Below are 22,442 nucleotides of genomic sequence, written 5' to 3'. Positions count from 1 at the left end.
AAAGTACACCCTAAGGCTGATTTTATATTGTATTACAATTTTAGCCAAAAGTCAAAAAGTAATAACAAATTATAAAGTATGTTTATAAACATATATTGAAGAAATTATATGAAATAAATGTACAAATGAATTATTTAAAACATTACATTACAAAACTAAATAATGATTTAAATTAAATAAACATTTTAATGCTTAATAAAAAACACTGAATTTAATGCTGAATATAAAGCTGAAAAAAAGTCAAATGTTGTACTAAAGTTATTTAAAAAATTGATTTTAAAATGCTATATTAAATAGAAGTTAAAAAAGATTCATTATTCTTTTAAATAGACTATTATATTACTAAATGAAATGAAATTAATTAATGATTAAAATTATACTAAAATTAATTATATTACAATGTTATTACATTCATATTTCAATGCAATATTAAAAAAATAAACACATTTTAGGGCTGAAAATTTACATTAACATTACATTTTAGTCAAAATTTATAATAAAGCCATTAAAAATATATATTTTATGTTACAATATTAAATATAAGTTCAAAATGCACCAAATTAATACATTTTTAAAAACTTAATTATATTTCAAAACGAAATAAAATACGTAATAATTTAAATCAAATAAAATTTTATATTACTACTAGGTTATTAAATTTAAATTATAAAGTACACACTAAGGCTGATTTTATATTATCTTACAATTTTAGTCAAAAGTTATTATAATAAAATTATTATAAAGTATGTTCATAAGCAAATATTAAATAAGTAATACGAGTTAAATGTATTTAAAACATTATATTACAAAATTAAATTAATTATTTAAATTAAAATTGACTTTATTACTATGTTATTAATGTTATTTTAATGCTTAATAAAAAAACACTGAATTTAAAGCTGAATATAAAGCTGAGGAAATGTCAAATGTTATACTAAAGTTATATCAAAAATTTATTTTATAATGCTAAATTAAGTAAAAGTTAATAAAAGTAAAAAAAAAATTAATTATTCTTTTAAAAAGACTATTATTTGAAATGAAATTAATTAATGATTGAAATTAAACTAAAATTAATTATATTACAATGTTATTACATTCATATTTCAATGCATTATAAAAAAATAAACAAATTTTAGGGCTGAAAATTTATTTAACATTACAGTTTAGTCAAAATTTATAATAAAGTCATTAAAAAAAAAAAAAAAAAAAAAAATATATATATATATATATATATATATATATATATATATATATATATATATATATATATATATATATATATATATATATATATATATATTATAATATAATATTAAATATAAATTCAAATCCACCAAATTAATACATTTTTAAATCTTAATTATGTTACAAAATGAAATTAAATTCATTAGTGAATGAAATTAAATAAAATGCAATTACATATTTATAATATGTTATCAAATTAATATTTTAATGCTCAATTTAAAAAAAAATTACACTCATTTTGAGGCTGACATTATTTACATTTATTTCAAAGCTCTATTAATCCCCTATTCCTGAAAGAGAAGATGAATACGTGATAGATGGACAGATAAAGAGAAAGATAGAGAGAGACTGATATGCCTGAGATCTCCTCATCTTTAACACCTCTCCTCCACAGGTTATCAGTAACACTTCTCTCTTTGCATGCTGATTTTGGCATGCAGCTGTTGTCCTCACGTAACCTCTGCAGACATTTCAGAACAAGAGAGAAACATCCCTGACTCGTTCAGAAGCTTCCCATGCAAACCGTGGCTGCTGTTTGCCAGTCTTACAACAACAGCTCAGCGAGAGCATGTCAACAAGACCTCTACACTCGGCTCCATCATTTCATATCATAACTATTTTCTTTTTGATGAGGAATGCATTTCGCCCTCCCTTGAAGCTCCGTCCCACTGGAGACTGTGAACATACAAACACACACACACACACACACACACACACACACACACACACACACACACACACACACACACACAATTATACAACGCATTTGGCAGAGTTGTACACAAAAAAAAATTATATAAAACAACTGTTGCAAATAGCACAATTGTATTTTGTTTTCTAAAATTTTATTTTATTTTTCAGATAGACAGATGGATGGATGGACGGATGGATGGATGGATAGACAGACAAGACAGACAGATAGGAAGATAGCTAGATGGATGAATGGATGGATAGGTAGACTGACAAGACGGACGGACGGACGGACGGACGGACGGACGGACGGACGGACGGACGGACAGACAGACAGACAGGCAGGCAGACAGACAGACAGACAGACAGACAGACAACAGACAGACAGACAGACAGACAGACAGACAGACAGACAGACAGACAGACAGACAGACAGACAGATAGATAGATAGATAGATAGATAGATAGATAGATAGATAGATAGATAGATAGATAGATAGATAGATAGATAGATAGATAGATAGATAGATAGATAGATTTGTAAACAGACAGACAGGCAGGCATATACAATGCATCCTGAAAGTATTCATAGAATACTTAATTTTTCCACAACTTTTTATGTTACAGCCTTATACCAAAATAGATTAAATTCATTTATTTACTCAGAATTCTCCACACAATATCCAATAACGACAATGTGAAAAACGATTTTTTGAAATTTTTGCAAATTTATTAAAAACAAAAAAGCTGAAAAATCACATGTACAGAAGTATTCACAGCCTTTGCTCAATACTTTGTTGATGCACCTTTGGCAGCAATTACAGCCTCAAGTCTTTTTGAATATGATGCCATAAGCTTGGCACACCTGTCTTTGAGAATTTTTGCCCATTCCTCTTTGCAGTACCTCTCAAGGTCTATCAGGTTGAAGGGAAGTGACGGTGTACAGCCATTTTCAGATCTCTCCAGAGATGTTCAATAGGATTTAGGTCTGGGCTCTGGCTGGGCCACTAAAGGACATTCACAGAGTTGTAGTGAAGCCCCTCCATTGATATTTTGGCGGTGTGCTTTGGGTCAAGAGCACTCTGAAGCAGGTTTTCATTCAGGATGTCTCTGTACATTGCTGCATTCATCTTTCCGTTGATCCTGACTAGTCTTCCAGTTCCTGCTGCTGAAAAACATCCCCACAGCATTATGCTGCCACCACCATGCTTCACTGTAGGGATGGTATTAGCCTGGTAATGAGCGGTGCCTGGTTTTCTCCAAATGTAACGCCTGGCATTCACTCCAAAGAGTTCAATTTTAGTCTCATCAGAATGAGAATTTTATTTCTTATGGTCTGAGAGTGCTTCAGATGCCTTTTGGCAAATTCCAGGCGGAGAGTAGCTTCCGTCTGGCCACACTACAACACAGGCCTGATTGGTGGAATGCTGCACAGATGGTTGTCCTTCTGTAAGTTTCGCTGGAGCTCAGACAGAGTGACCATCGGGTTATTGATCACCTCCCTGACTAAGGCCCTTCTTCCCCGATCACTCAGCTTAGATGGCTGGCCTGCTTAAGGAAGAGTTCGGATTGTTCAAAACAACTTCCACTTACGATGGAGGCCACTGTGCTCAGTGGAACTTTCAGAGCAGCAGACATTTTTCTGCAACCTTCCCCAGCCTTGTGCCTTGAGACAATCCTGTCTCGGAGGTCTGCAGACAATTCCTTTGTCTTCAAGCTTTGTTTGTGTTTTGACATGCACTGTCAACCCTGGGACCTTATATAGACAGGTGTATGCCTTTTCAAATCATGTCCAACCAGCTGAATTTACCACAGGTGAACTACAATGAAGCTGCTGAAACATGAAGAAAAAGTGAAGGCTATGAATACTTTCCGGATGCACTGTACATGTATAGATGGCTAGGTGAGTGGATGGATGGATGGATGGATGGATGGATGGATGGATGGATGGACAGACGGATGCTGTAGATAGATAGATAGATAGATAGATAGATAGACAGACAGACAGACAGACAGACAGACAGATAGGTAGGTAGGTATCCATCCACAAAAACACAGCTTTTCTAAAGATATTTTGTTATATATTTATTTTCTAGACAGAATACCAAACAATTCCTGAATCAAGAAGCATTTTATAGACAGGTAAAATGTCTTGGTTTCAGAAATAATACGTAAAAATTAAGTGACTTTTTCTCTAAAACAGTTAAGCAAAATTATCTGCCATTGGGGTGAATAAATTAATATTATTTCAAAGGAAAAATTAGATTTATTAGCTTTTTTATGAAAAAAATCACATATTATTTCTGAAAACTAAACAATATTTTAGATGTATTAATAAAGAATTCATTATTTGTGCTTGTCTAGAAAAGTCATCTTGATCTAAGAATTTAGAGATATTTGGACTGGAAACAAGACAAAAACTCTATTTTAAAATGTACTCTTTTTACTACTAAAGCTTTTGTTGTAGTGTAGCTATAAACACTTGCTTTGCGTTTGAGAAGAATTTCAGCTTCATTCTTACCTTTATAGTCCAAAAAGTCCATTCAGGAGAAACTAGCAGTCGGTAAAATATAATATGAAGATGCGCCATGATAAACGCTCGGCGCAAGTGCATATAAACAAGACCTCTACACTCAGATCCATCACTACACCTCATAACTATTTTCTTTTTGATGAGGAATGCGTATCGCCCCTTCCTTGAAGCTCCACCCCACTGGAAACTGTGAACATACAAACACACACACACACACACAATTATACAACGCATTTGGCAGGGTTGTTTGAACTATACGCAACAACAAAAAACCTGTTGCAACAGCAAACAGCACGTCTTTCATTTTGTCACTCGGCACCACACATCTGCAGGAAAACAATTGACAGGTAAAGGCTGAGCTGACAGCGTGACATCATTCAACAATCCTTCAATCTGTCCATCTGCTGGATTACAAGTCAGAGTTTTACAAAAGCCTCTTCTGACATGTAATCAGTCATAATATGTGACTGCGTGTAAATAATCAGTAGGATCACGCATGCCTTTCACGTACACTTCAAACGCCTCTTGTGTTGAGTTTTCTGGGCGCCACACCTATCGCCACTTTGCACTGAGGTTAAATCCCTTTGTAAATAAGCCTACGAGGGCACAAGTGTAAAAAGTGAATGCACATTCGCATGTGACATTGATGGGCCTACTGGTGTTTAGTTAGGGGGTGTTTACGTGACACCATTTTCAGCTACAAACGTAGCATTTTAAGGACGTTCTTCCCAAAGCTCGAGTTCAGAATAGCATTATTCATTCATTTTCCTTCAGGATAGTCCCTTATTTTACCAGGGGTCGCAACAGCTGAATGAACCAACAATTATTTCAGGGTATGTTTTACACAGTGGATGCCCTTCCAGCTGCAACCCAGTACTGGGAAACATCCATACACATTCAAACAAACTATTTTACTACAGCAAATTTTTATTTACCCAATTCACCTACTGTATACTGCATGTCTTTGGACTGTGGGGGAAACCCACGCCAACCTGGGAAGAACATGCAAACTCACACATGGGACTCAAACTAGCGACCTTCTTGCTGTGAGGCGACAGTGGTAACCACTGAGCCACCGTGTCGCTCAGCATTTTATTATTTTTTTTATGTGGTAATTGTTTATTGGCACAGAAATAAAAGTAAACAAATATATATATATCCACATTTCCAAATAAATATATCCACAATTTTAGAGCTACAGGGAGTGACATTAATGAATAGGAGTGAAGCGACACAACTGACACGAGAAGGTCATGTATCAATGACAGATGTAGAACAGTACATCCAAATCCCATTCATACTACACACATTCATCAGTGAACAAGTGTCAATGTGAACATAAGTGTCAACGTGAACAATATGAATGAATTATAAAGAATCTTTATGAGTGTGGATTCAGAATAACATGGGATTAAGCAAATTAGCCAACATAAGCTTATTCTGAAAACGTAGCCCTATATACATTTCTGGAGATCGCAAATTATGTAGCCAGAGGAACTTATAGCTGCATTTCATCTTTAAAAGAATACTACGGTGCGGTATGACACCGTTCCTTTTCTCGCTTACCAGCTTGTCCAGTGGCTTGGCGCGTACATCTGAGGATTTGAGACGTAGAGCAGATTTCCCCGTGACAACGGGGTTCAAGTCCAGCGAAGAAAGGTTCTAGAAAGCAGGTAAGACAAAAACAGAATTTAAAAAAATAACAAGTAAATAACAGGGTGAGAATGTGGTAAAATCTGAAAACATGGTAAAAATCAGGGAGCTTTCTTTTTTCTGGATTGCTTTTGAAAACACTATCGATTGGGTTTAGGGAAGTGGGTGGGTGGGTGGGTCAATCAGAGCTTTTTAAAACACAAAGGGTTGGTTCAGGGGGGCCGTTGGCCAGCAAGACCCCTCTGATAACCTTTTGCAGACGAAAGGCAAGGCTTGGCCGGTGGAGATTGGGGAGGATGTTGTCACAGGTGAAAGTGAGGAGCGAGGTTTGGCATGGATGAAATGATGGGCGGGTGTGTGTGTGTGTGTGTGTGTGTGTGGGGGGGGGGGGGGGGGGGGGGGTCTGTATCAGATTGGGGGTTGTGGATGTAAGTGAATGCCAGGGTGAGGGTGTCTTGTCCCAGATGAAAGTTTAGAGCAGGGGGGGTGGGGTCTTTTGGGCCCCTAATAATATCTATGAGGGCCCCAAAACTGCCTGAGCCCTTAGAATCGTCCAGCCCTGAGTTGGATTTAGGAAAGGCAGTAGGTGGGGGGACTGGTCAGTCAGTCGATAGCAGCCTCTGGTGGATTTACACGAAAACAGCAGAAGCAAATGTCACTTGTGAGGAAAATTTAAGATCTGAAAAAACGTACACAGCAGTCGTTTGGGCCCCTAATAATATCTATGGGGGTCCCAAAACAGCATGATCTCTTAGAATCGTCTGCCCCTGGATTGGATTTAGGAAAGCCAGTAGGTGGGGGATTGGTTAGTCCGTTGGTCAGTCAGTCGACAGTGGCCTCTTGAGAAATTTTTTTTTTGGCCAGCGGAGAAATTAAAATGGTCGTGCCCAACTGAGTCTGGTTCTCTCAAGGTTTTTTTTCTTCACTCCCATCAGGTGAAGTTTTTTTTCCCTCTCCACTGTTGCCACTGCCTCGCATGGTTCAGGATTGGTAGAGCTACGCATCGAGGAATTGGCTCTTCAGTGTTTGAACTCTCAGTAATGATTAAATCACACTGAACTGAGCTAAATTGAACTGAACTGAACTTAAACACTAAAACCTGAACCACACTGTTCCAGTTACTATGACCATTTATGTGAAGCTGCTTTGACACAATCTACATTGTAAAAGCGCTATACAAATAAAGCTGAATTGAATTGAATTGAAATTTACATAGGGGTACGTAATCAGAATGAACCTGGGTTGAAATTAGGATAGAACTTTTTTTATTCTGGGGTGAACTAACCCTTTCATTTGATTACATCTTCAATAAAGTTTATTCAGTAATTAACCTATAAATACTTTATATAAGCCCTATAAATAAATGAAATAAATCTATTTACTATATTATTTAAATTGACTCAAGCTAATGATCTGTTTTGTAATGATGCCATTGTACTTTATCTTGGTTACAGAAAGGTTCATTTGCTGTCACTGAGAGAACAAACAAATTAGCAAACAAAAAAAACCTTGCATCTTTGGCAGCATCCATTTAACCTAAATATAGGCTCATTTGTCTTGTAAATGTTTGTTCAAAGAGCTTCCTAGAGGTGTAAGCTAAGTGACAGGCAAAGAGAGTGAGAAGTGAAGCCAGAAATAAAAAGCAGATCTTCAAGAGCATCTGCCAGGCTAACTTTGGCCACTGTCTACAATGTCTTAGTCGGACAAAAGTAAATTAAAACATAATAAGGGTCGGAAGGCTTGTCATGCATTTGTTACTTTAAAACATAAGCCATTTATATGGCAGGCATTTTACAAAGTTTATGTCAGTTTTGCCAGCAAAACTGTGGACTTTGCAGGGAAGCACAACAATTGTATGGACCTCACCAAGAAGTTCAGCCAACACAGGAAACAAAGCACAATAAAATAAATTTATTGGACCTAAAGAAAGCCCAAGTGGCCACGTAAAAAAATACTTCAGGATCCAACTCCAGGCAGAAGAAGCTGTTGTCCATTTCTGAGTTTTCAGAGGACAAAGGAAGATAAAAAGACAAACCAGATGGGCAGTCTGAGAAACACTCCAACCAGCAATAAAGGTGAATAAATGTGCAAGAAAAACTCATCGACTTATCCCAACTGCAATAATAGGGTTTACATGTTAAGTACTAAAAAGTGTTTGCTTGCTAAAAGTCTTCAGTGATTTATGTGGGAAATCTTTAAGTGACATGTTTAAATTATACATACATACATGCCTCTTTATGACCAGTCGCTCGATGGCTTCTTTGATAAATGAGTCTTCTAAGTGTAAGGTAAATGTATATATGTGACTATGGACCAAAAAAGCAGTATTAAGTGTACATGTTTTGTAATTGAAATTTTTACATTGCTACCCAAGTAAGCTTTACATTGATGTACAGTACAATGTAAAAAAGCAATTAGTTGACTACTTTAAAGGGCACCTGTGTTGAAAATCATCTTTTGTAAGCTGTTTGAACAGAACTGTGTGTAGGTATAGTGTGTCCACAGTCATATTCGGGTGATATAAAGACAGTAAGTCTCTTTTTTTTAATTTTCTGACGTTAAAATAGCATCCAAATTCTTCCCATTTTGAGGCCGACCACAACGTGACGTTGTAGTGTGGTTATCCCCGCCCACAGAATTGATTGACAGTCACGTATTAACATGTCTCTGTAGTAACCCGTATAATCATATCAACAAGACAGAACTTGTGCAAAGCAACTGGGATTAAAAGATCTGTTCAGCTCTCTGTGTTTACAGTGATTTTACCGTCTTTACTTTATCAACACAGCCACATGTCAGTACCATTATAAAAGAAGACGATTTAGTCCCGGTTTGTGGACGTTAAATCAGGTTAATTTTGTACATTAAGATAACGCAGGCCCGTGCAGAGACCGTCTAAAGGGCATGTGCAGGATAAATTTTTTGAAGGAGGTGGGGGGGGGAGTGTTGTTGTTATTCGCGCACGTACTGAAGAGCGATGTTGTCGCGTGCGTACTGTAAAGCGGGGGGGGGGGGGGTAAGGGGGGTTGAGCGTGCTTACTCAAGAGTGGTGTTGTCACGTGCCAACTCAAGGGCGGGACGGAGGGTGTGTCGCGTCGCGGGGGCACTTGATCATTTTGGAAGGGCACTTTCTATCCAAGACTAAAAAGGCCCTATGTGAGCCCTATGTGTGCACGTGCCTGAGATAACGGATATCCAAACAGCATATATGAATACGGATATTCCATATTAACGTGTATCCGGTCACATTTTCTGTGCAAAAACAGTGCAAAGTTAAACGAGCGCACTGAGAAAGTTCTTACTGTAGTATTTTTCACAATTGTTACATGAGGTCTACTTCCTTCATGTCTTTAACTGTGCTGTTTATCTGACACAGCCGGAGACGGAGACACAGGCTGTGTCTGAAACTGCCTACTACTCAGTAGGTAGTGCATTTGAATTTAAAGGTACTACTCGGCCGATAGAAAAGTATGCTCTCTACAGTATGAATGTGAGCAGTATGAATGGAATTCAGATGTACTACATCTGCCATTTTGTCATGGTCACATGACCTACCAGCAGCAGTTGCATTGCTTCACTTCCATTTGTGAATTCTCTCGCAGGGCATCATGAGATTCACCATGGGATGCGCACTTCAGAATCTTGCAGGAAGTAGTAAGTTATCCGGGTACTTCTCGCATACTGATTTTCGAATTCTATGAATTCAGACATACTACTCGTCTCGCATACTGATTTTAGTGTACTGTACAGTAGGAAAGTATGCAGTTTCAGACGCAGCCACACTCTGACAGGCACGTGGAAACAGTGAGCAAAGAGAACTAGCTCATTTGCATTAAAAGGCACATGCAACAAAAACAGCTACAATGTGTTTAGAGCAGAAAATTCTAATATTCGAAAGGTATAATAAATAATCTGATGGGTGTTTTGAGCGGAAACTTTACAGACACATTCTGGAGACACAAAGGACTTATATTAAATCTTGAAAAAGAGGTAAAATAGGTGCCCTTAAAACAAGTGAGTAAACTCATTGCCTTAAAATTATTAAGTAAATGAACAATGTGTATGATTATAAAAATTAAGTTAAGCAAACTTAACAGTTCTAAGTGAAAATGAAACTACTCAGATTTTTAAGTAAAATCAACATATTTTAAAGGTAAAGGGTTTTTAAAAAATTTAAGTAGTTGCTTTTTACAGTGTATAATTTTTTAGGACAAGGCAATATTTGGCAGAGATACAGGTATTTTCAAATCTGGAAAGTGAATAAAAAATTTTCAAGTGAAAAAAATTAAATACAGAGAAAAATTGCTCTTAAAGTTATTTATATGTAGTGCTTAGTAATGCACAATACTAACAGTAACAAATACGAACAAAATATTTTGATGGAACATGATCTTTACTTAATATTCTAATGATTTTTAGCATAAAATAAAAATCATTTTGACCCATAAATGCATTTGTGGCTATTGCCAAAATTTTACCAATGATCTTTTTTGACAGAAATTTCAAGGGAAAAAAATCATTATTTGGCAAAGGTCAAGATAAAACTATGCTGTAAAAGATTATATGAACAATTAGTCATGACAACATATGTTTTTAGTTCATTGTAACTTATTAAACCAAGTTAATCATGTTCTGTAATCATGTTTATAAGGTATGCAAGCAGTTTTAAATCAGTTTAACATAATATAAGTTCAATGGACTCATAAGGTTAATCTGATTCAGCTTAAAAAATTTAAGACAACCAGGATTTTTCTTTTACTGTGTAGATGATAATGACCTCAGAGAGGGATTTATTTATTTATTTATTTATTTATCTATTTATTTTAACCATTTATTTACTAAAATCCAGAAAATGACCTTTTCATTTTAAACTTCATAAAAAAGGGTGTTGCCAGATGTTGCTTCATGACCCGTAAGATTTTATGGCATTTAATAATTATGCTTATCAGATATGTATCTTTTTTACAATTTTCACTGTGTTCTCAGATTCAATTTGTGCATGAGCATGTTTTAAATTGCCATATGAAGACTCCACACAAAATATTAGATTTTGTGGTATGAACTGCATTTATATTGACTTTTGGAGCATGATATAGGTCTGTTGTCATTCATTCATTTTCTTTTCAGCTTAGTCCCTTTATTAACCAGGGGTCACCACAGCAGAATGAACAGCCAACTTATCCAGCATGTTTTAGACAGCGGATGCCCTTCCAGCTGCAACCCATCACTGGGAAACACCCATACACACTCATTCACAACAGACAATTTAGCTTACCCAATTCACCTATTTTGCAAGTCTTTGGACTGTGGGAAAAACCGGAGCACTCCACACAGAAATGCCAACTGACCCAGCTGGGGCTCAAGCCAGCGACCTTCTAGCTCCGAAGCGACAGCACTACCCACTGCGCCACCGTGCACAAGGTCTACAGTCACTATATTAAAAAGGAAAGCTCACCCTTTATTATTATTATCACTTACTCACCTGCAGGCCTGGTCTTTGGAAGTATATGTTCTTCTTGACTCTGATAGTACAGGAAGCCATCGACTTGAGTTTTAATGGATGAAAAAATTGACAGCAATTTTTATTTTGGGTGAAATGTCCCTATAAAAAAGGGATAGATAACCCAAGAATTAAAATTATAAGCGATTTACTCACCCTTGACTTGTTTCAAACCCCATTTGAGTTTTCTTTATCAGTTGGGGCACAAAAGCAGATACTTTGAAGAATGTTGGAAAACTGTAACCATTGACTTATGGTTGTTTTTCCTGCAGTGGATGTCAACATAGCTGGTTCAAGAGAAAACAAGAAACTTGTTTTTGTTAAGAGTGAGTAAATAATAGCAGAACCATCACTTTAATGTAATATAAACAAAGCAGCATCAATAATAAATATCCCCCTGCGTTCCACATCCTATATGAGGTCAAATGGGTTTACAACAAGATGATGATGACAGAGTTTTCATTTATGGATGACCTATTGCTTTAAATGTCTTTTTGAGTGCTTTAAACCTACAGCCTTTCAGATAGCAGTCTAAAAAGTTGACCGCCATTCTCCAGGCCTCGCCGCACAGAAATAGGTTTTATGATAGCTATCCAATGTAATCACTGAATCAGGTGTACCTGCTTTTATGAGCACTTCGCTTTACTGATAAGATAACACCACACATTAAGCTGTCTCCATGTAAACAAGCCAAAACAGTAGAGGGAATACAAACGAGTCTCATCAAAAGTTTGCAACCAGACGTTGTTATATTGTTACAAAGCTATCAACTCATAAAACACGAACATCACCTTGCAGTTTAGTTCTGTGTAAGGTGAATAGTGTTAGGTGTTGGTTTAATTGACGTGAAGGGGCCCTAAACTGCCGTCTACCTTTTGAGTCCGCCCATGCAAGATCACCATTCGTGACCGGGATTGGAGCCAGATTGCTCCATGTTCTCGTTTGCTGCTTTGAGGGAGTGGTATAAACGAAAAGCAAACACAAACTAATCCGAACTCACTTTTCCTCCGGTCTGTTTGCCCGACTGTTTCTCTTGAGCTATCATTACCATTACGCAGAATAATTACATCAGCTTGCAGCCACTTCCAGGCATCGATCTGTAACTCGAATCAATCCTCCGGGGACCCAAAGGGATGAAATGGTGATCTATGGTTGTGTGTGAGGGGAAAAACCTGACTTTCAGGCACCGTCGGAGTTCCAGTCTGTGCAATAGTAGGACGGTTCCTGGTATAGCTGCATCTCTTCCTTCTAAGTGCTCTAATGAGATAGTGGGCAAGAAAAAAAGCTGTCCACGGGATGCAGCGTGTGAGAAACGGGAATATGAAGATGTGCGGCGTATGTGTAACGAGTTTCTAATTAAAGACACAGCGATGTGAGGCCACGAGGGACGACTGCTTCCGTCTGAGAGCCTCAATAAATTGGCGAGAATCGACGGCGAGTGTTTGGAGACGTTCAGAAGGCGAGCGGCGCGCGCGCTCAGAGTCCTCCAGGAGCTTTGTGTGGAGTTTTGGAAACACCAGAAAGGAGTCTGACCACTCCAACTTCCCACGCTTGAATATAATAAAGGACGGCTCGCTTTAAAGGACAGCGCGCTTCTCTCTCTCTCTCTCTCTCTCTCTTTCCAGCTCGTTTTGCGTGGGGTTTAAATAAGCACAGGACACTCGAGACTCAATAAAACAAACAGCACGCGCCAAATTCGCCTCAGGCTGCTGTGGAGATTGAAGGACACGACCGTCCTCAGGTAGGCTTACCGGAGGATTTATGACTTTGATTCTTTTTTATTATATGTCGGCTGTAACTTTGTAAGCTTTTCGCAATTAATCTACAATTTAATTATAATTTTTTTACCAAATAACCTTAAAATGTGATGCTTTTAAAATGAATGGCCTCTTTAGTCATTTCATAATATTTTGACCTACAGTACAAGTCAAAGTTTGGACACACTGCTGAATTATTTATTTATTACTCTTTTCAAAAAATAATATAGTATTAATAACCTTTAACTATGTTTTTTTTAAAGCAGAGTGATTACTATTTCTAAAACAGGTCACAGGTTTGCTAAAGTAAAGACCATAGTTTGTGTAACAAAGCCATGGTTAATTCGTGGTTACCATTGCTTAACTAGCTTTTAATATGTGGTAAACCCGTGGTTAATTTGAATAAATGACATGGAAATGGACTAGTCGAGATATTAAGAGCTGGCTACAGACTATAAAGCTATTCAGTTCAGATTATTTGTTTTGTGAAAGTTTAAAAAGATTTGAGCTCATAAAGAGACTTCTGATGGGAGATGTAGGTACGTCTGAAGTCTGAAAGTTTAGAGAAAACACGTGCGAGCTTCTCAGGAGAAGCAGGAGACTTCTCTGTTTGCTCTTCATAGCCTACTGCTGTCGAGGAAACAAATGACTAATGGACTAACATAAATTGTGCCTACATATCAGTTTCTTTCTGAAGTCTCGAGTGATTTATTTAGTCAATGAATGAGTTGGACTGAGTAGAGGAAAATCAGCCAAGTGCCTGGCATGTGAACTCTTTCACTTCAGCAGGGATTAAACCCATGATAGGAGGCACTCAATGAATAAAATCCAGAGACAGTTTTGGATTTGTCTTAAATTCGAATCACAAGTGCCACAGTTCTGATGCTATACCAAAAATGACAATAAAAAGAAAGAGTAGGTGTGTCCAATCTAGTGAAAATCGAGCAAGACTTCTATTTTAAATAAATCGCAAAAGCTTCCAAAGCTCATTTCCAACATAAAAGTTTATCATATAAACCCTGCCACTTCTTCTCCAGACTGCGTGATCCTGGACTTGGGCTGTGCGCGCACTCTGGTTTCGGGAGAGATGCGCGCGCTGCGAGCCCCGGTGCTGGTAATGGGGCTCGTATTGTTAATCTGCACTGCCGCACAAAGCGATGCCAGCGCGAACAAAGTGGAGAAAACGCTCAGACGGATCATGGAAATCATGAGACAGGTGGAAAATAGCGCTGACGACGAGAGCGCGCAGAAGACAGAGAGCGCGCCTGAGCCGAAGGACACGCACCATCTCAAAACGGCAAGTGGAGAAACAATTTTAGGTAAGCAGGGCATTTAAAGATGCACAAAATGTCAGTGAACTATATATTAGAATGTGGGATGACCCAAACTGAATTTTCAAGCAAAATGTTGTCTAATAAGTACAGTGCTCAGCATAACAGAGTACACCCCATTTTGAAAATCAAGATTTTTTTTATCTATTTCTCAGTGAATAGAGGCAATGTATTTTGGTGCATTTAAACAAAACAGATTTATTAAACAGATATATTTATTAAAATAACATTTTAGTCACCAAACATATTCAGAAATTTAATACAATTAAATTTAAGCTAAATATTGCACAAAAAAATGACAACCTACAAAATTTCAACTAAATCTTTTAATTGTTGTGCTTCTGTTGATTTAGTCTTTTTTTTATTTGTATTTAATATTTTTCTATAAAATATACTGTATATTTGGCTTTACTAGTTTTTGGACCGTTATCACCAGATTTGGTTCAGTACTGACTAATCAAATGTATATGCACAAATATAATATTGTATAGCTTCTTATTAAAAATATGAATTTAAAAGAGAGATGTGTGAGGGGTGTACTTATAGATTCTGAGCACTGTTTTACAAATAAAGGTTTCAAAAGAGGGCTTTAGCATTCATGCCATGGAAGAACAATTTTCAGCTCCATAAAGAACATTTCAGTCAACATTTCTAATAAGAATCAAGATTTTCTTAGTTTTAAGAACATTTTAATCATCATTAACATTTTATTCAGAATGAAAAGGTTCTACGATTGTTAAATGGTTCTTTGTGGAACTATTAATGGCAATAGTTGCCAAAATTAAAGTTTCCTAAATGGCTGGTATATTTAGGAGTTTATTTTCCTGTTAAGCACAAAAGAAGATACAATGTTGGAAACTGGTAGCCATTAGGGATAGAATATATGGAGGTCAGTTGCTGTTTCCAACATTGTTCAAAATATCTTCTATCGTGCTCAACAGGAGAAATAAAAAACTCAAAATGAAAGTTTATTGATGACAGAATTGCAAAAATGAGCTGTAATTTATTAGTCTACTAAATAATTAACTCCATGCATCTACTTTAGGTCACACTGAAACAATTTGATTACAAGAGACTGCATAAATGGTTCTGAAAATTGGCTCAGTGACCATGATCACTTGCAGCCAGTTGGTGTTACATTTTGATATTTAATGCAATGACATCTTACGTGTGGTCACTGAATGTGCCATCTTATGTTTGAGCTACTTTTTAAAGCAATGTGACTTACCCTCAAGTCTCGATTCTTTCTAGAATGAGGTCAAAGAGCTTTGCATTGCATCTGTTGTGTGTTGAATCAGACATGTGGAATTGGACGTCAGTTTGGGCAGAAGATTATGGCCAACTTAAGACTTTGTATGAGAGGGAAGAGTGCAGTCTTCAATTAAATGTTCTTAACTTGAATTGACGGTTCCTTAAAGAAAATATATCATCCGCAGAACCTTTATATTGCCCTAAAAGTTATTTAGGTTATTAAAAAGAAGTGTTCATTAATGTGGAACCTAAAATGCGATGAAAACTATTTTGCAACCTTTATTTTTAGGAATAAGCTAAATTACTGAAGGTATATTTCTGTTTGAACTTACTTAAAAATTAGCGAGTTTGTGTTGGATGCTAAAAATAGGGAAGCACAGCTTGTTTTGATGTCTAAAGTGCTTAGTCGGAGTGTGGTCATTGCTAGGGAATGTTGAGCTGAGCGATTTGTCTCTCTTGAAGGATCAGCGGATATCCAGCATTTAACCTTTGAATGTCTCTTTTTCCTTTGTAGAAATCTTTCCCAGAGACCTCAGTAGGAAAGAGAAATTTATCACAATATTAACAGGTAGGAGACTGTCGAATCCTCTGAGACATCAAAGCTGTGTGTTTGAGACTTCTGACCTTGTTGTTTTCCATCCGTCAGGTCCTCTTTATTTTGGTCCAAAGTGCAAGAAGGATGTCTACAGGCTTTACCACAACACTAGAGACTGCACCATCCCTGCACGTGAGTACCGTTCCACTCCATCACTCGATGCTACAGGTCACATCTCTGCCCACATGCACCACCTCCCTTTATATTCATGACAGTCTCATGTCGGCTAGGTGCCGCTGATTTACCCCTGCACACAGAAACAGTATAGGCTACAAATTCAGGACTCATCCAGATGATTATCCAACTCATCCAGCTTTACTCCTGTCCTCAGACTACAAACGGTGCGCACGGCTCCTGACACGACTGGCGGGGACTCGGAAATGTCAAGAGGGTTAACTTCTAATTACCAGGTAAGACGCTTACAACTCCCCCTTTTCCTTTCTGATGTAGGAAACTAACAGTGTTAGAAATAAAGGTACAAAAAAGGGTCACTGTGCTGGAACTGGCTTTTCAAAGGGTGCACTTTTGTATTTTTAGGACACTACTAACCTGGATATCTAATGTTCCGATACAGACCTTTTTGGTAACGTGTACATTCTGAAAAGGTGCTGCCCCAGTAACAGCTTTTGTACCCTTACTTGCAAGAAGCATAACTTAAGGAAAAGATGGGGAATAGGGCATACTCATGGTCCTCAGAGTCTATAAAATGAAGGGCATTGATTGATTAAACACTATATCTAAATGTGTGTGTATATTGCTAAAGGATTTGGGACATCTGTCTGTACATACACAATCTTTAAAGTGAGAATTCACCTAAAAATTAAATTTCTGCCATCATTTATTCAACCTTGATTCAAATCTTTATGAGTTTGTTTCTTCTGTTAAACACAAAAGAAGTCATTTTTAAAAAATGCTGAAAACTTTTTTCCTTTTTTTAACCTAAAATAGAAGTTACAGGTTTTCATCTTTATTCAAAATCTATATTTTTTGTTTTTAACAGAAGAAACAAAGTTATAAAAATTTGGAAACTCTTGAGAGCGAGTTAATAGTGAGTATATTTACATTTCTGGGTAAACTATCCCCTTAATGACATCCCGATCTTAGTCTCTATGGTTTAATATGGAGTTGGCCCACCCTTTGCAGCTACAACTCTTCTGGGAAGGCTTTCCACAAGGTTTAAGAGTGCGTTTATGGAAAAGTTTGACCATTCTTCTAGAACAGGGGTCACCAATCTCGTTCCTGGAGGTCTGGTGCCCTGCAGGGTTTAGCTCCAACTTGCCTCAACACACCTGCCTGGGTGTTTTAAGTATACCTAGTAAGACCTTAATTAGCTTGTTCAGGTGTGTTTGATTAGGGTTGGAGCTAAAATCTGCTGGACACCAGACCTCCAGGAACAAGTTTGGTCAGGGACTGATGATCTCCTCTTTAAAACATGCTAAATATATTCTCTTGGGTTGAGCTCAGGACTCTGTGCAGGCCGGTCAAGCTCCTCCTCACCAAACTTGCTTATTAATGTCTTTATGGACCATGCTTTGTGCACTGGTGTGCAATTATGTTGGAACAGGGATACCCATCACCAAACCCTTCCCAAATTGTTGAAGAAATTTTCCAAGTATTGGTATGCTTAAGCATAAAGAGTCTAGCCCAAACCTAGAAAAAAACAACCCCACAGCATAATATCCCTCCACTAAACTTTACATTTTTCACAGTGTAGTCCAGGGGTGTCCAAACTCAGTCCTGGAGGGCCGGTGTCCTGCAAAGTTTAGTTTCAACTCCAATCAGACACACCTGGGCTAGCTAATCAAGCTCTTACTAGGCTTTCTAGAAACATCTGTGCAGGTATGTTGAGGCAAGTTGGAGCTCAAATCTGCAGGACACTGTCCCTCCAGGACCGAGTTTGGACACCCCGGGTGTAGTCAAACAAGTACAGTTCTCTTGACAAACACTAAACCCTCCATAAAACACCTAGAGTCCAGTGGTGGCCAGCTTTACACCACATTTTGCATTGCACTTGATGCTGTAAGCTTGGACCCAGCTGCTCTGCCATAGAACCCATTCCATGAATATCTCTACACACTGTTCTTGAGCTAATCTGAAGGCCACACAAAGTTTGTCATTTGGAGCCGTGTCTGAGTCCACTAGCTCCTTTCAGAGGTGCATCCTGCTCTGTGCGCTCATAAACTAATCCAGAAACTGAACCTGGATGATGGAAGCATTCAGCGGTGCTTCTGACTGAGCCGAGCCCAATTTGATGAACTGTTGTCGGTGTGTGCAGGAGGATTTTCCCCTGGGACACCAACAACTGGCGCTACGTCGTAATCACGCCCCCACAAGAGCAAGCTCCTGATTGGTTAACTCGGCGCGAATGTCAGCTGAAATTCACATTATCGAACGCTCAATTCGCGCCAAGCCATTCGTGCGTATCGTGCCGCAGGATGTCTGTTTGCACGTTGGCATTGACTTAACATGTAAATCACTCGTGCTTGATGCTTCTCCCGCGTCTGGTGTGAACACAGCATAAGGCAAAGGTCTCATACTTAATTCCTTGAGGGCTGAAGCTCTGCAGATTTTCTCCAACCCCAATCCAACACAGCTGATCCAACTAATAAAGGTGTTCAAGACCTCTAGAGACTATTTGAGGTGTGAGTTGGAGGTGGTTAGAGCTAAACTGTGCAGGGGTCCGTTCTTCGTACGTGGATTAGTCAGTTAGCTGGATTTGGATATTGACGATTTGACACGATCCAGGATCGTTTCGTTCTTCAAAGCTGATCCGAGAGTTGTTGTCATAGCAACAGTTCTGCTAGGTCAAACCTGATCGGGAGCAGGTTCAATTAATATAAACAGGATTAGATCGGCTTAGTTCAAGCAAAGATAATACAGAAAGTATGTTCCGAATTCTGATATTTTCTTACAGTAGTAGTTATATACACTTGGGAAAATGGTACATATTTTTTAACTATATATATATATATATATATATATATATATATATATATATATATATATATATATATATATATATATATAAAGTTATAGTCATTAATAAAATAAATTAAGTTATACATATTAATAAAACGTATGCAATCTGCACCCTCGAAATGAAAGTACAAAGACTGCCACCTGGTGGTGCAAAGAGAAAACTTATTGATAAGAACTTTTTAGATCGCTTTAGTACAAATTGTGTATAATAGAAATGCACAATATGTGACTTTTTTTTAAAGCAATAATACATTTATGCAGTCATAAACATGTTTTGATAGTTAATATGCCAGTGATTTGATGCTTCACAAAAGTTGCAGACACCTTTACCAATATCAAAACGCTTTTGTAAACAACCAGTTATTCTTTACACCGAATAAAAAACCAGCTTCTATAATAAAGAAAATATTTTCTAAATGTGGAACTAAATACATTGATTTGCATTGAAATACATGATGAATACTCTTGACACATGAAAGTGGAAAGCCTGCAGCTCACAACAAATGTGGAAGGTTATTGCGTGTCATATTTAACAAGCCGTTTACTGCTAATTTGATGTAATTTTGCTCACATGGATAATTGAATATTAATCAGATGATGTCATTAGCTGCTGTGGCGTCAGCCAATCGTTGCATTGCTGATCATGATTTCGAGGATCGATAGATCTGTCCTTCACAACACACGCAGCGATCTCAGATCAGTTCATCCAGACATTCTAATCTGATTCGCGAACTCATTTGAAGAACCAAATTAGCCAGAGATCAGTTATCAAGATTAAAAGATCCGGGATCTGCCAAATAATCTTAGATCATTTAAGCGAGGTACGAAGAACGGACCCCTGAGCTGTGGCTCTCCAGAAATTGAGTTTGAAACAATTGATCTAATCTAATGTAATTAGCAGTTTTTACAGTTGAATATGCATTACGTCTATAGAGAGTCCTCATAAGCCATATATACAAGTATATGTGTGTAGGCAAACTACATAAGTAAATCACATTCATAAAGAACACATGTACTTGGAGGTTTATGGTTGAAAATGGATTCCAAGATTAGATAACCAATCCAAGCTATAAGCTGCATATCTCAGCAGTAAAGACCCCTGGGATGTGATTTAAGCGGGTGCACAAGGTTTGTGTCAATTCTTTATTGTGAAGTGCTTCTTTCTAGGACCGCTCTGCAGGGAGTGTGCGTAACAAGCCCCGTTTCCCAATTTTTTGTTCTCAGAAGGAAAAGATTACATCCAAAATGCACACATGTAGATACACAGAGCCAAGTCTGAAACAGCACTAAACTCCACTTCCTTTATCAAGCAGGTTGAAGCCAAACCAGAGTGACCCAGAGAAAACAACAAAAACAGCAGTCAGAAGTGCCTTTGGACAAGAGAAGAGAATTTACACCAACACGCAACATTCCACATAATCAGCACATCACGTCCAGAGCACTGCTCGGCCTCTCTGGAGAATAGATGAGGGAAAGAATTGATAGAGCAGTAAATGGACAGAAAAATGGGATGCTCTTGCCCAAGGACGGTATGATGGACTCAGCATGGAGCCGATGTTCAAATACAAGATGTCAGAGAACGAAAACAGAGAAACGCATCTGGCGTTTTGGGTTCTGAACCCGTCTGCCAAAAAACGAAAACCATTTTCCATTGTTTCATTGCGAAAAAGGGATTGCCGTGTTTTTTACGCTGTGTTCTCATCAGACGTTGATACTGATGTTCCGTGCGACGAGCCTCAACGGGGTTGCAAATACAAGGACCTGTCAGTGCAATGAGAGAGAGCTTTCATTTTCTCCGTGCTAGTAAACTGCATGAACTTCTGCTTTCGCTTCAGTTTGCCAGCAGACAGGTCGAGTTCTGCAGTAAATCTGTGACCAGAAGCTTCTCGATGTTTGTTTGTTTGTGAGACTACGACTGTGGAAATACATTCAGTATATTTTGATATGTGAATATTGTACATACGAGACTTACAAATCCCTATAACAAACCACATAAGCATCTGGCGTACGAATGCTTCGTTGGGATATGTATATTTAAAAGAAAATATATTTAAATAAATTATGATTGTTTAAACGCTGTGGTGTTTGATATCGCAAAAAAATACTGTCTCGATCTGGATTAACGGCTTATCTTGGCATCAGAAAACCTGTTTCTGAGGGAGTCTGGGAGTTCTTATCGGTCACGCTGGATGCTTTGGATGCTTCTGAGATATTGAATTTTTTTTCCCCCGGTCTGTAACCACACCAAAGATAACGGTCATCTTCTGTTGCTAAATAGTTTAGCGATGGGGAAAACTGTCCAGGGAGTTCCTCAAAAGATGAAGAGGATGGATGAGAGAAGAAAACAACTGGAGGAGAAAGCGAACAAAAGAGTAAATAAATTGAGTCTTGGGGTAAAGCGCGATGAATCAAAACAACAAGCAAACTTTAAGGTTGGCTGAAAAGAGAGAGTCTAAAAGTACTTTTGTTTTGATGTTTCTGCACAGAATTGAGTAAATAACCTGTGGATTTACGCCGAATGATTTTGAGAGTGAAGGAGCTGAAAAGCTAACGCGTAACAAACAAATAACAAACCATTCATTTTCCTTCAGCTTAGTCCCTTATTTATTACGAGTCACCACAGCAGAATGAACCACCAACTATTCCGGCATGTGTTTTAAACAGCGAATGTCATTTCAGCTGCAACCCAGTACTGGGAAACACCCATACACTTTCGCATTCACACACAATCATACACTAAGGCCATTTTAGTTTATTCAATTGCCCTATAGCGCATGTCTTCGGACTGTGGGGGAAAACGGAGCACCTGGAGTAAACCCACACCAACAAGAGGAGAACATGCAAACTCCACACAGAAATGCCAACTGGCTCAGCCGGGACTCGAACCAGCGATCTTCTGGCTGTGAGG

The 22,442-nt window shown here is 37.8% G+C and overlaps 1 protein-coding gene and 1 long non-coding RNA gene across 6 annotated transcripts; one reads left to right on the top strand and one right to left on the bottom strand.

Moving 5' to 3' along the window:
* Positions 1 to 1,427: 1,427 nt before the first annotated feature.
* On the bottom strand, positions 1,428 to 16,802 carry LOC137489143 (uncharacterized). Of its 4 annotated transcripts, XR_015523843.1 has the most exons (7): positions 16,585 to 16,802; positions 16,293 to 16,491; positions 11,778 to 11,908; positions 11,604 to 11,666; positions 6,035 to 6,130; positions 4,457 to 4,655; positions 1,429 to 1,920 (listed from the first exon to the last, which is right to left on the bottom strand). It is a non-coding gene; the product is annotated as an uncharacterized LOC137489143 (long non-coding RNA). The 4 variants fall into 4 exon arrangements; XR_015523840.1 differs by lacking the exons at positions 16,293 to 16,491; positions 16,585 to 16,802 and adding an exon at positions 12,494 to 13,215; XR_015523842.1 differs by lacking the exons at positions 16,293 to 16,491; positions 16,585 to 16,802 and adding an exon at positions 12,494 to 13,048 and having other exon boundaries at positions 1,431 to 1,920; positions 11,604 to 11,643.
* Positions 11,721 to 22,106, top strand: alkal2a (ALK and LTK ligand 2a). 2 transcript variants are annotated; one of them, NM_001423886.2, is given in 6 exon segments: positions 11,721 to 13,362; positions 14,416 to 14,697; positions 16,475 to 16,528; positions 16,607 to 16,687; positions 16,887 to 16,965; positions 20,845 to 22,106. In NM_001423886.2, coding segments are annotated over 4 exon segments (432 nt in total). In that variant the 5' UTR covers positions 11,721 to 13,362; positions 14,416 to 14,465; the 3' UTR covers positions 16,952 to 16,965; positions 20,845 to 22,106.
* The last annotated feature ends 336 nt before the right edge of the window (positions 22,107 to 22,442 follow it).

This window comes from Danio rerio, chromosome 23 (genome assembly GCF_052040795.2).
Source record: "Danio rerio strain M-AB ecotype USA chromosome 23, GRCz13ab, whole genome shotgun sequence".
NCBI classification, from domain to species: Eukaryota; Metazoa; Chordata; class Actinopteri; order Cypriniformes; family Danionidae; genus Danio; species Danio rerio.
Note: the sequence above shows the minus strand (reverse complement) of the source record. Positions and strands in the feature narration are given on the sequence as shown.

Coding starts and splice junctions, on each gene's coding strand:
- alkal2a (XM_087305009.1), top strand. CDS start 14,466: ATGCGCGCGCTGCGAGCCCCGGTGCTGGTAATGGGGCTCGTATTGTTA. Junction 14,698..16,474: donor AAGTGGAGAAACAATTTTAG/GTAAGCAGGGCA, acceptor TTTCCTTTGTAG/AAATCTTTCCCAGAGACCTC. Junction 16,688..16,886: donor AGACTGCACCATCCCTGCAC/GTGAGTACCGTT, acceptor TCCTGTCCTCAG/ACTACAAACGGTGCGCACGG.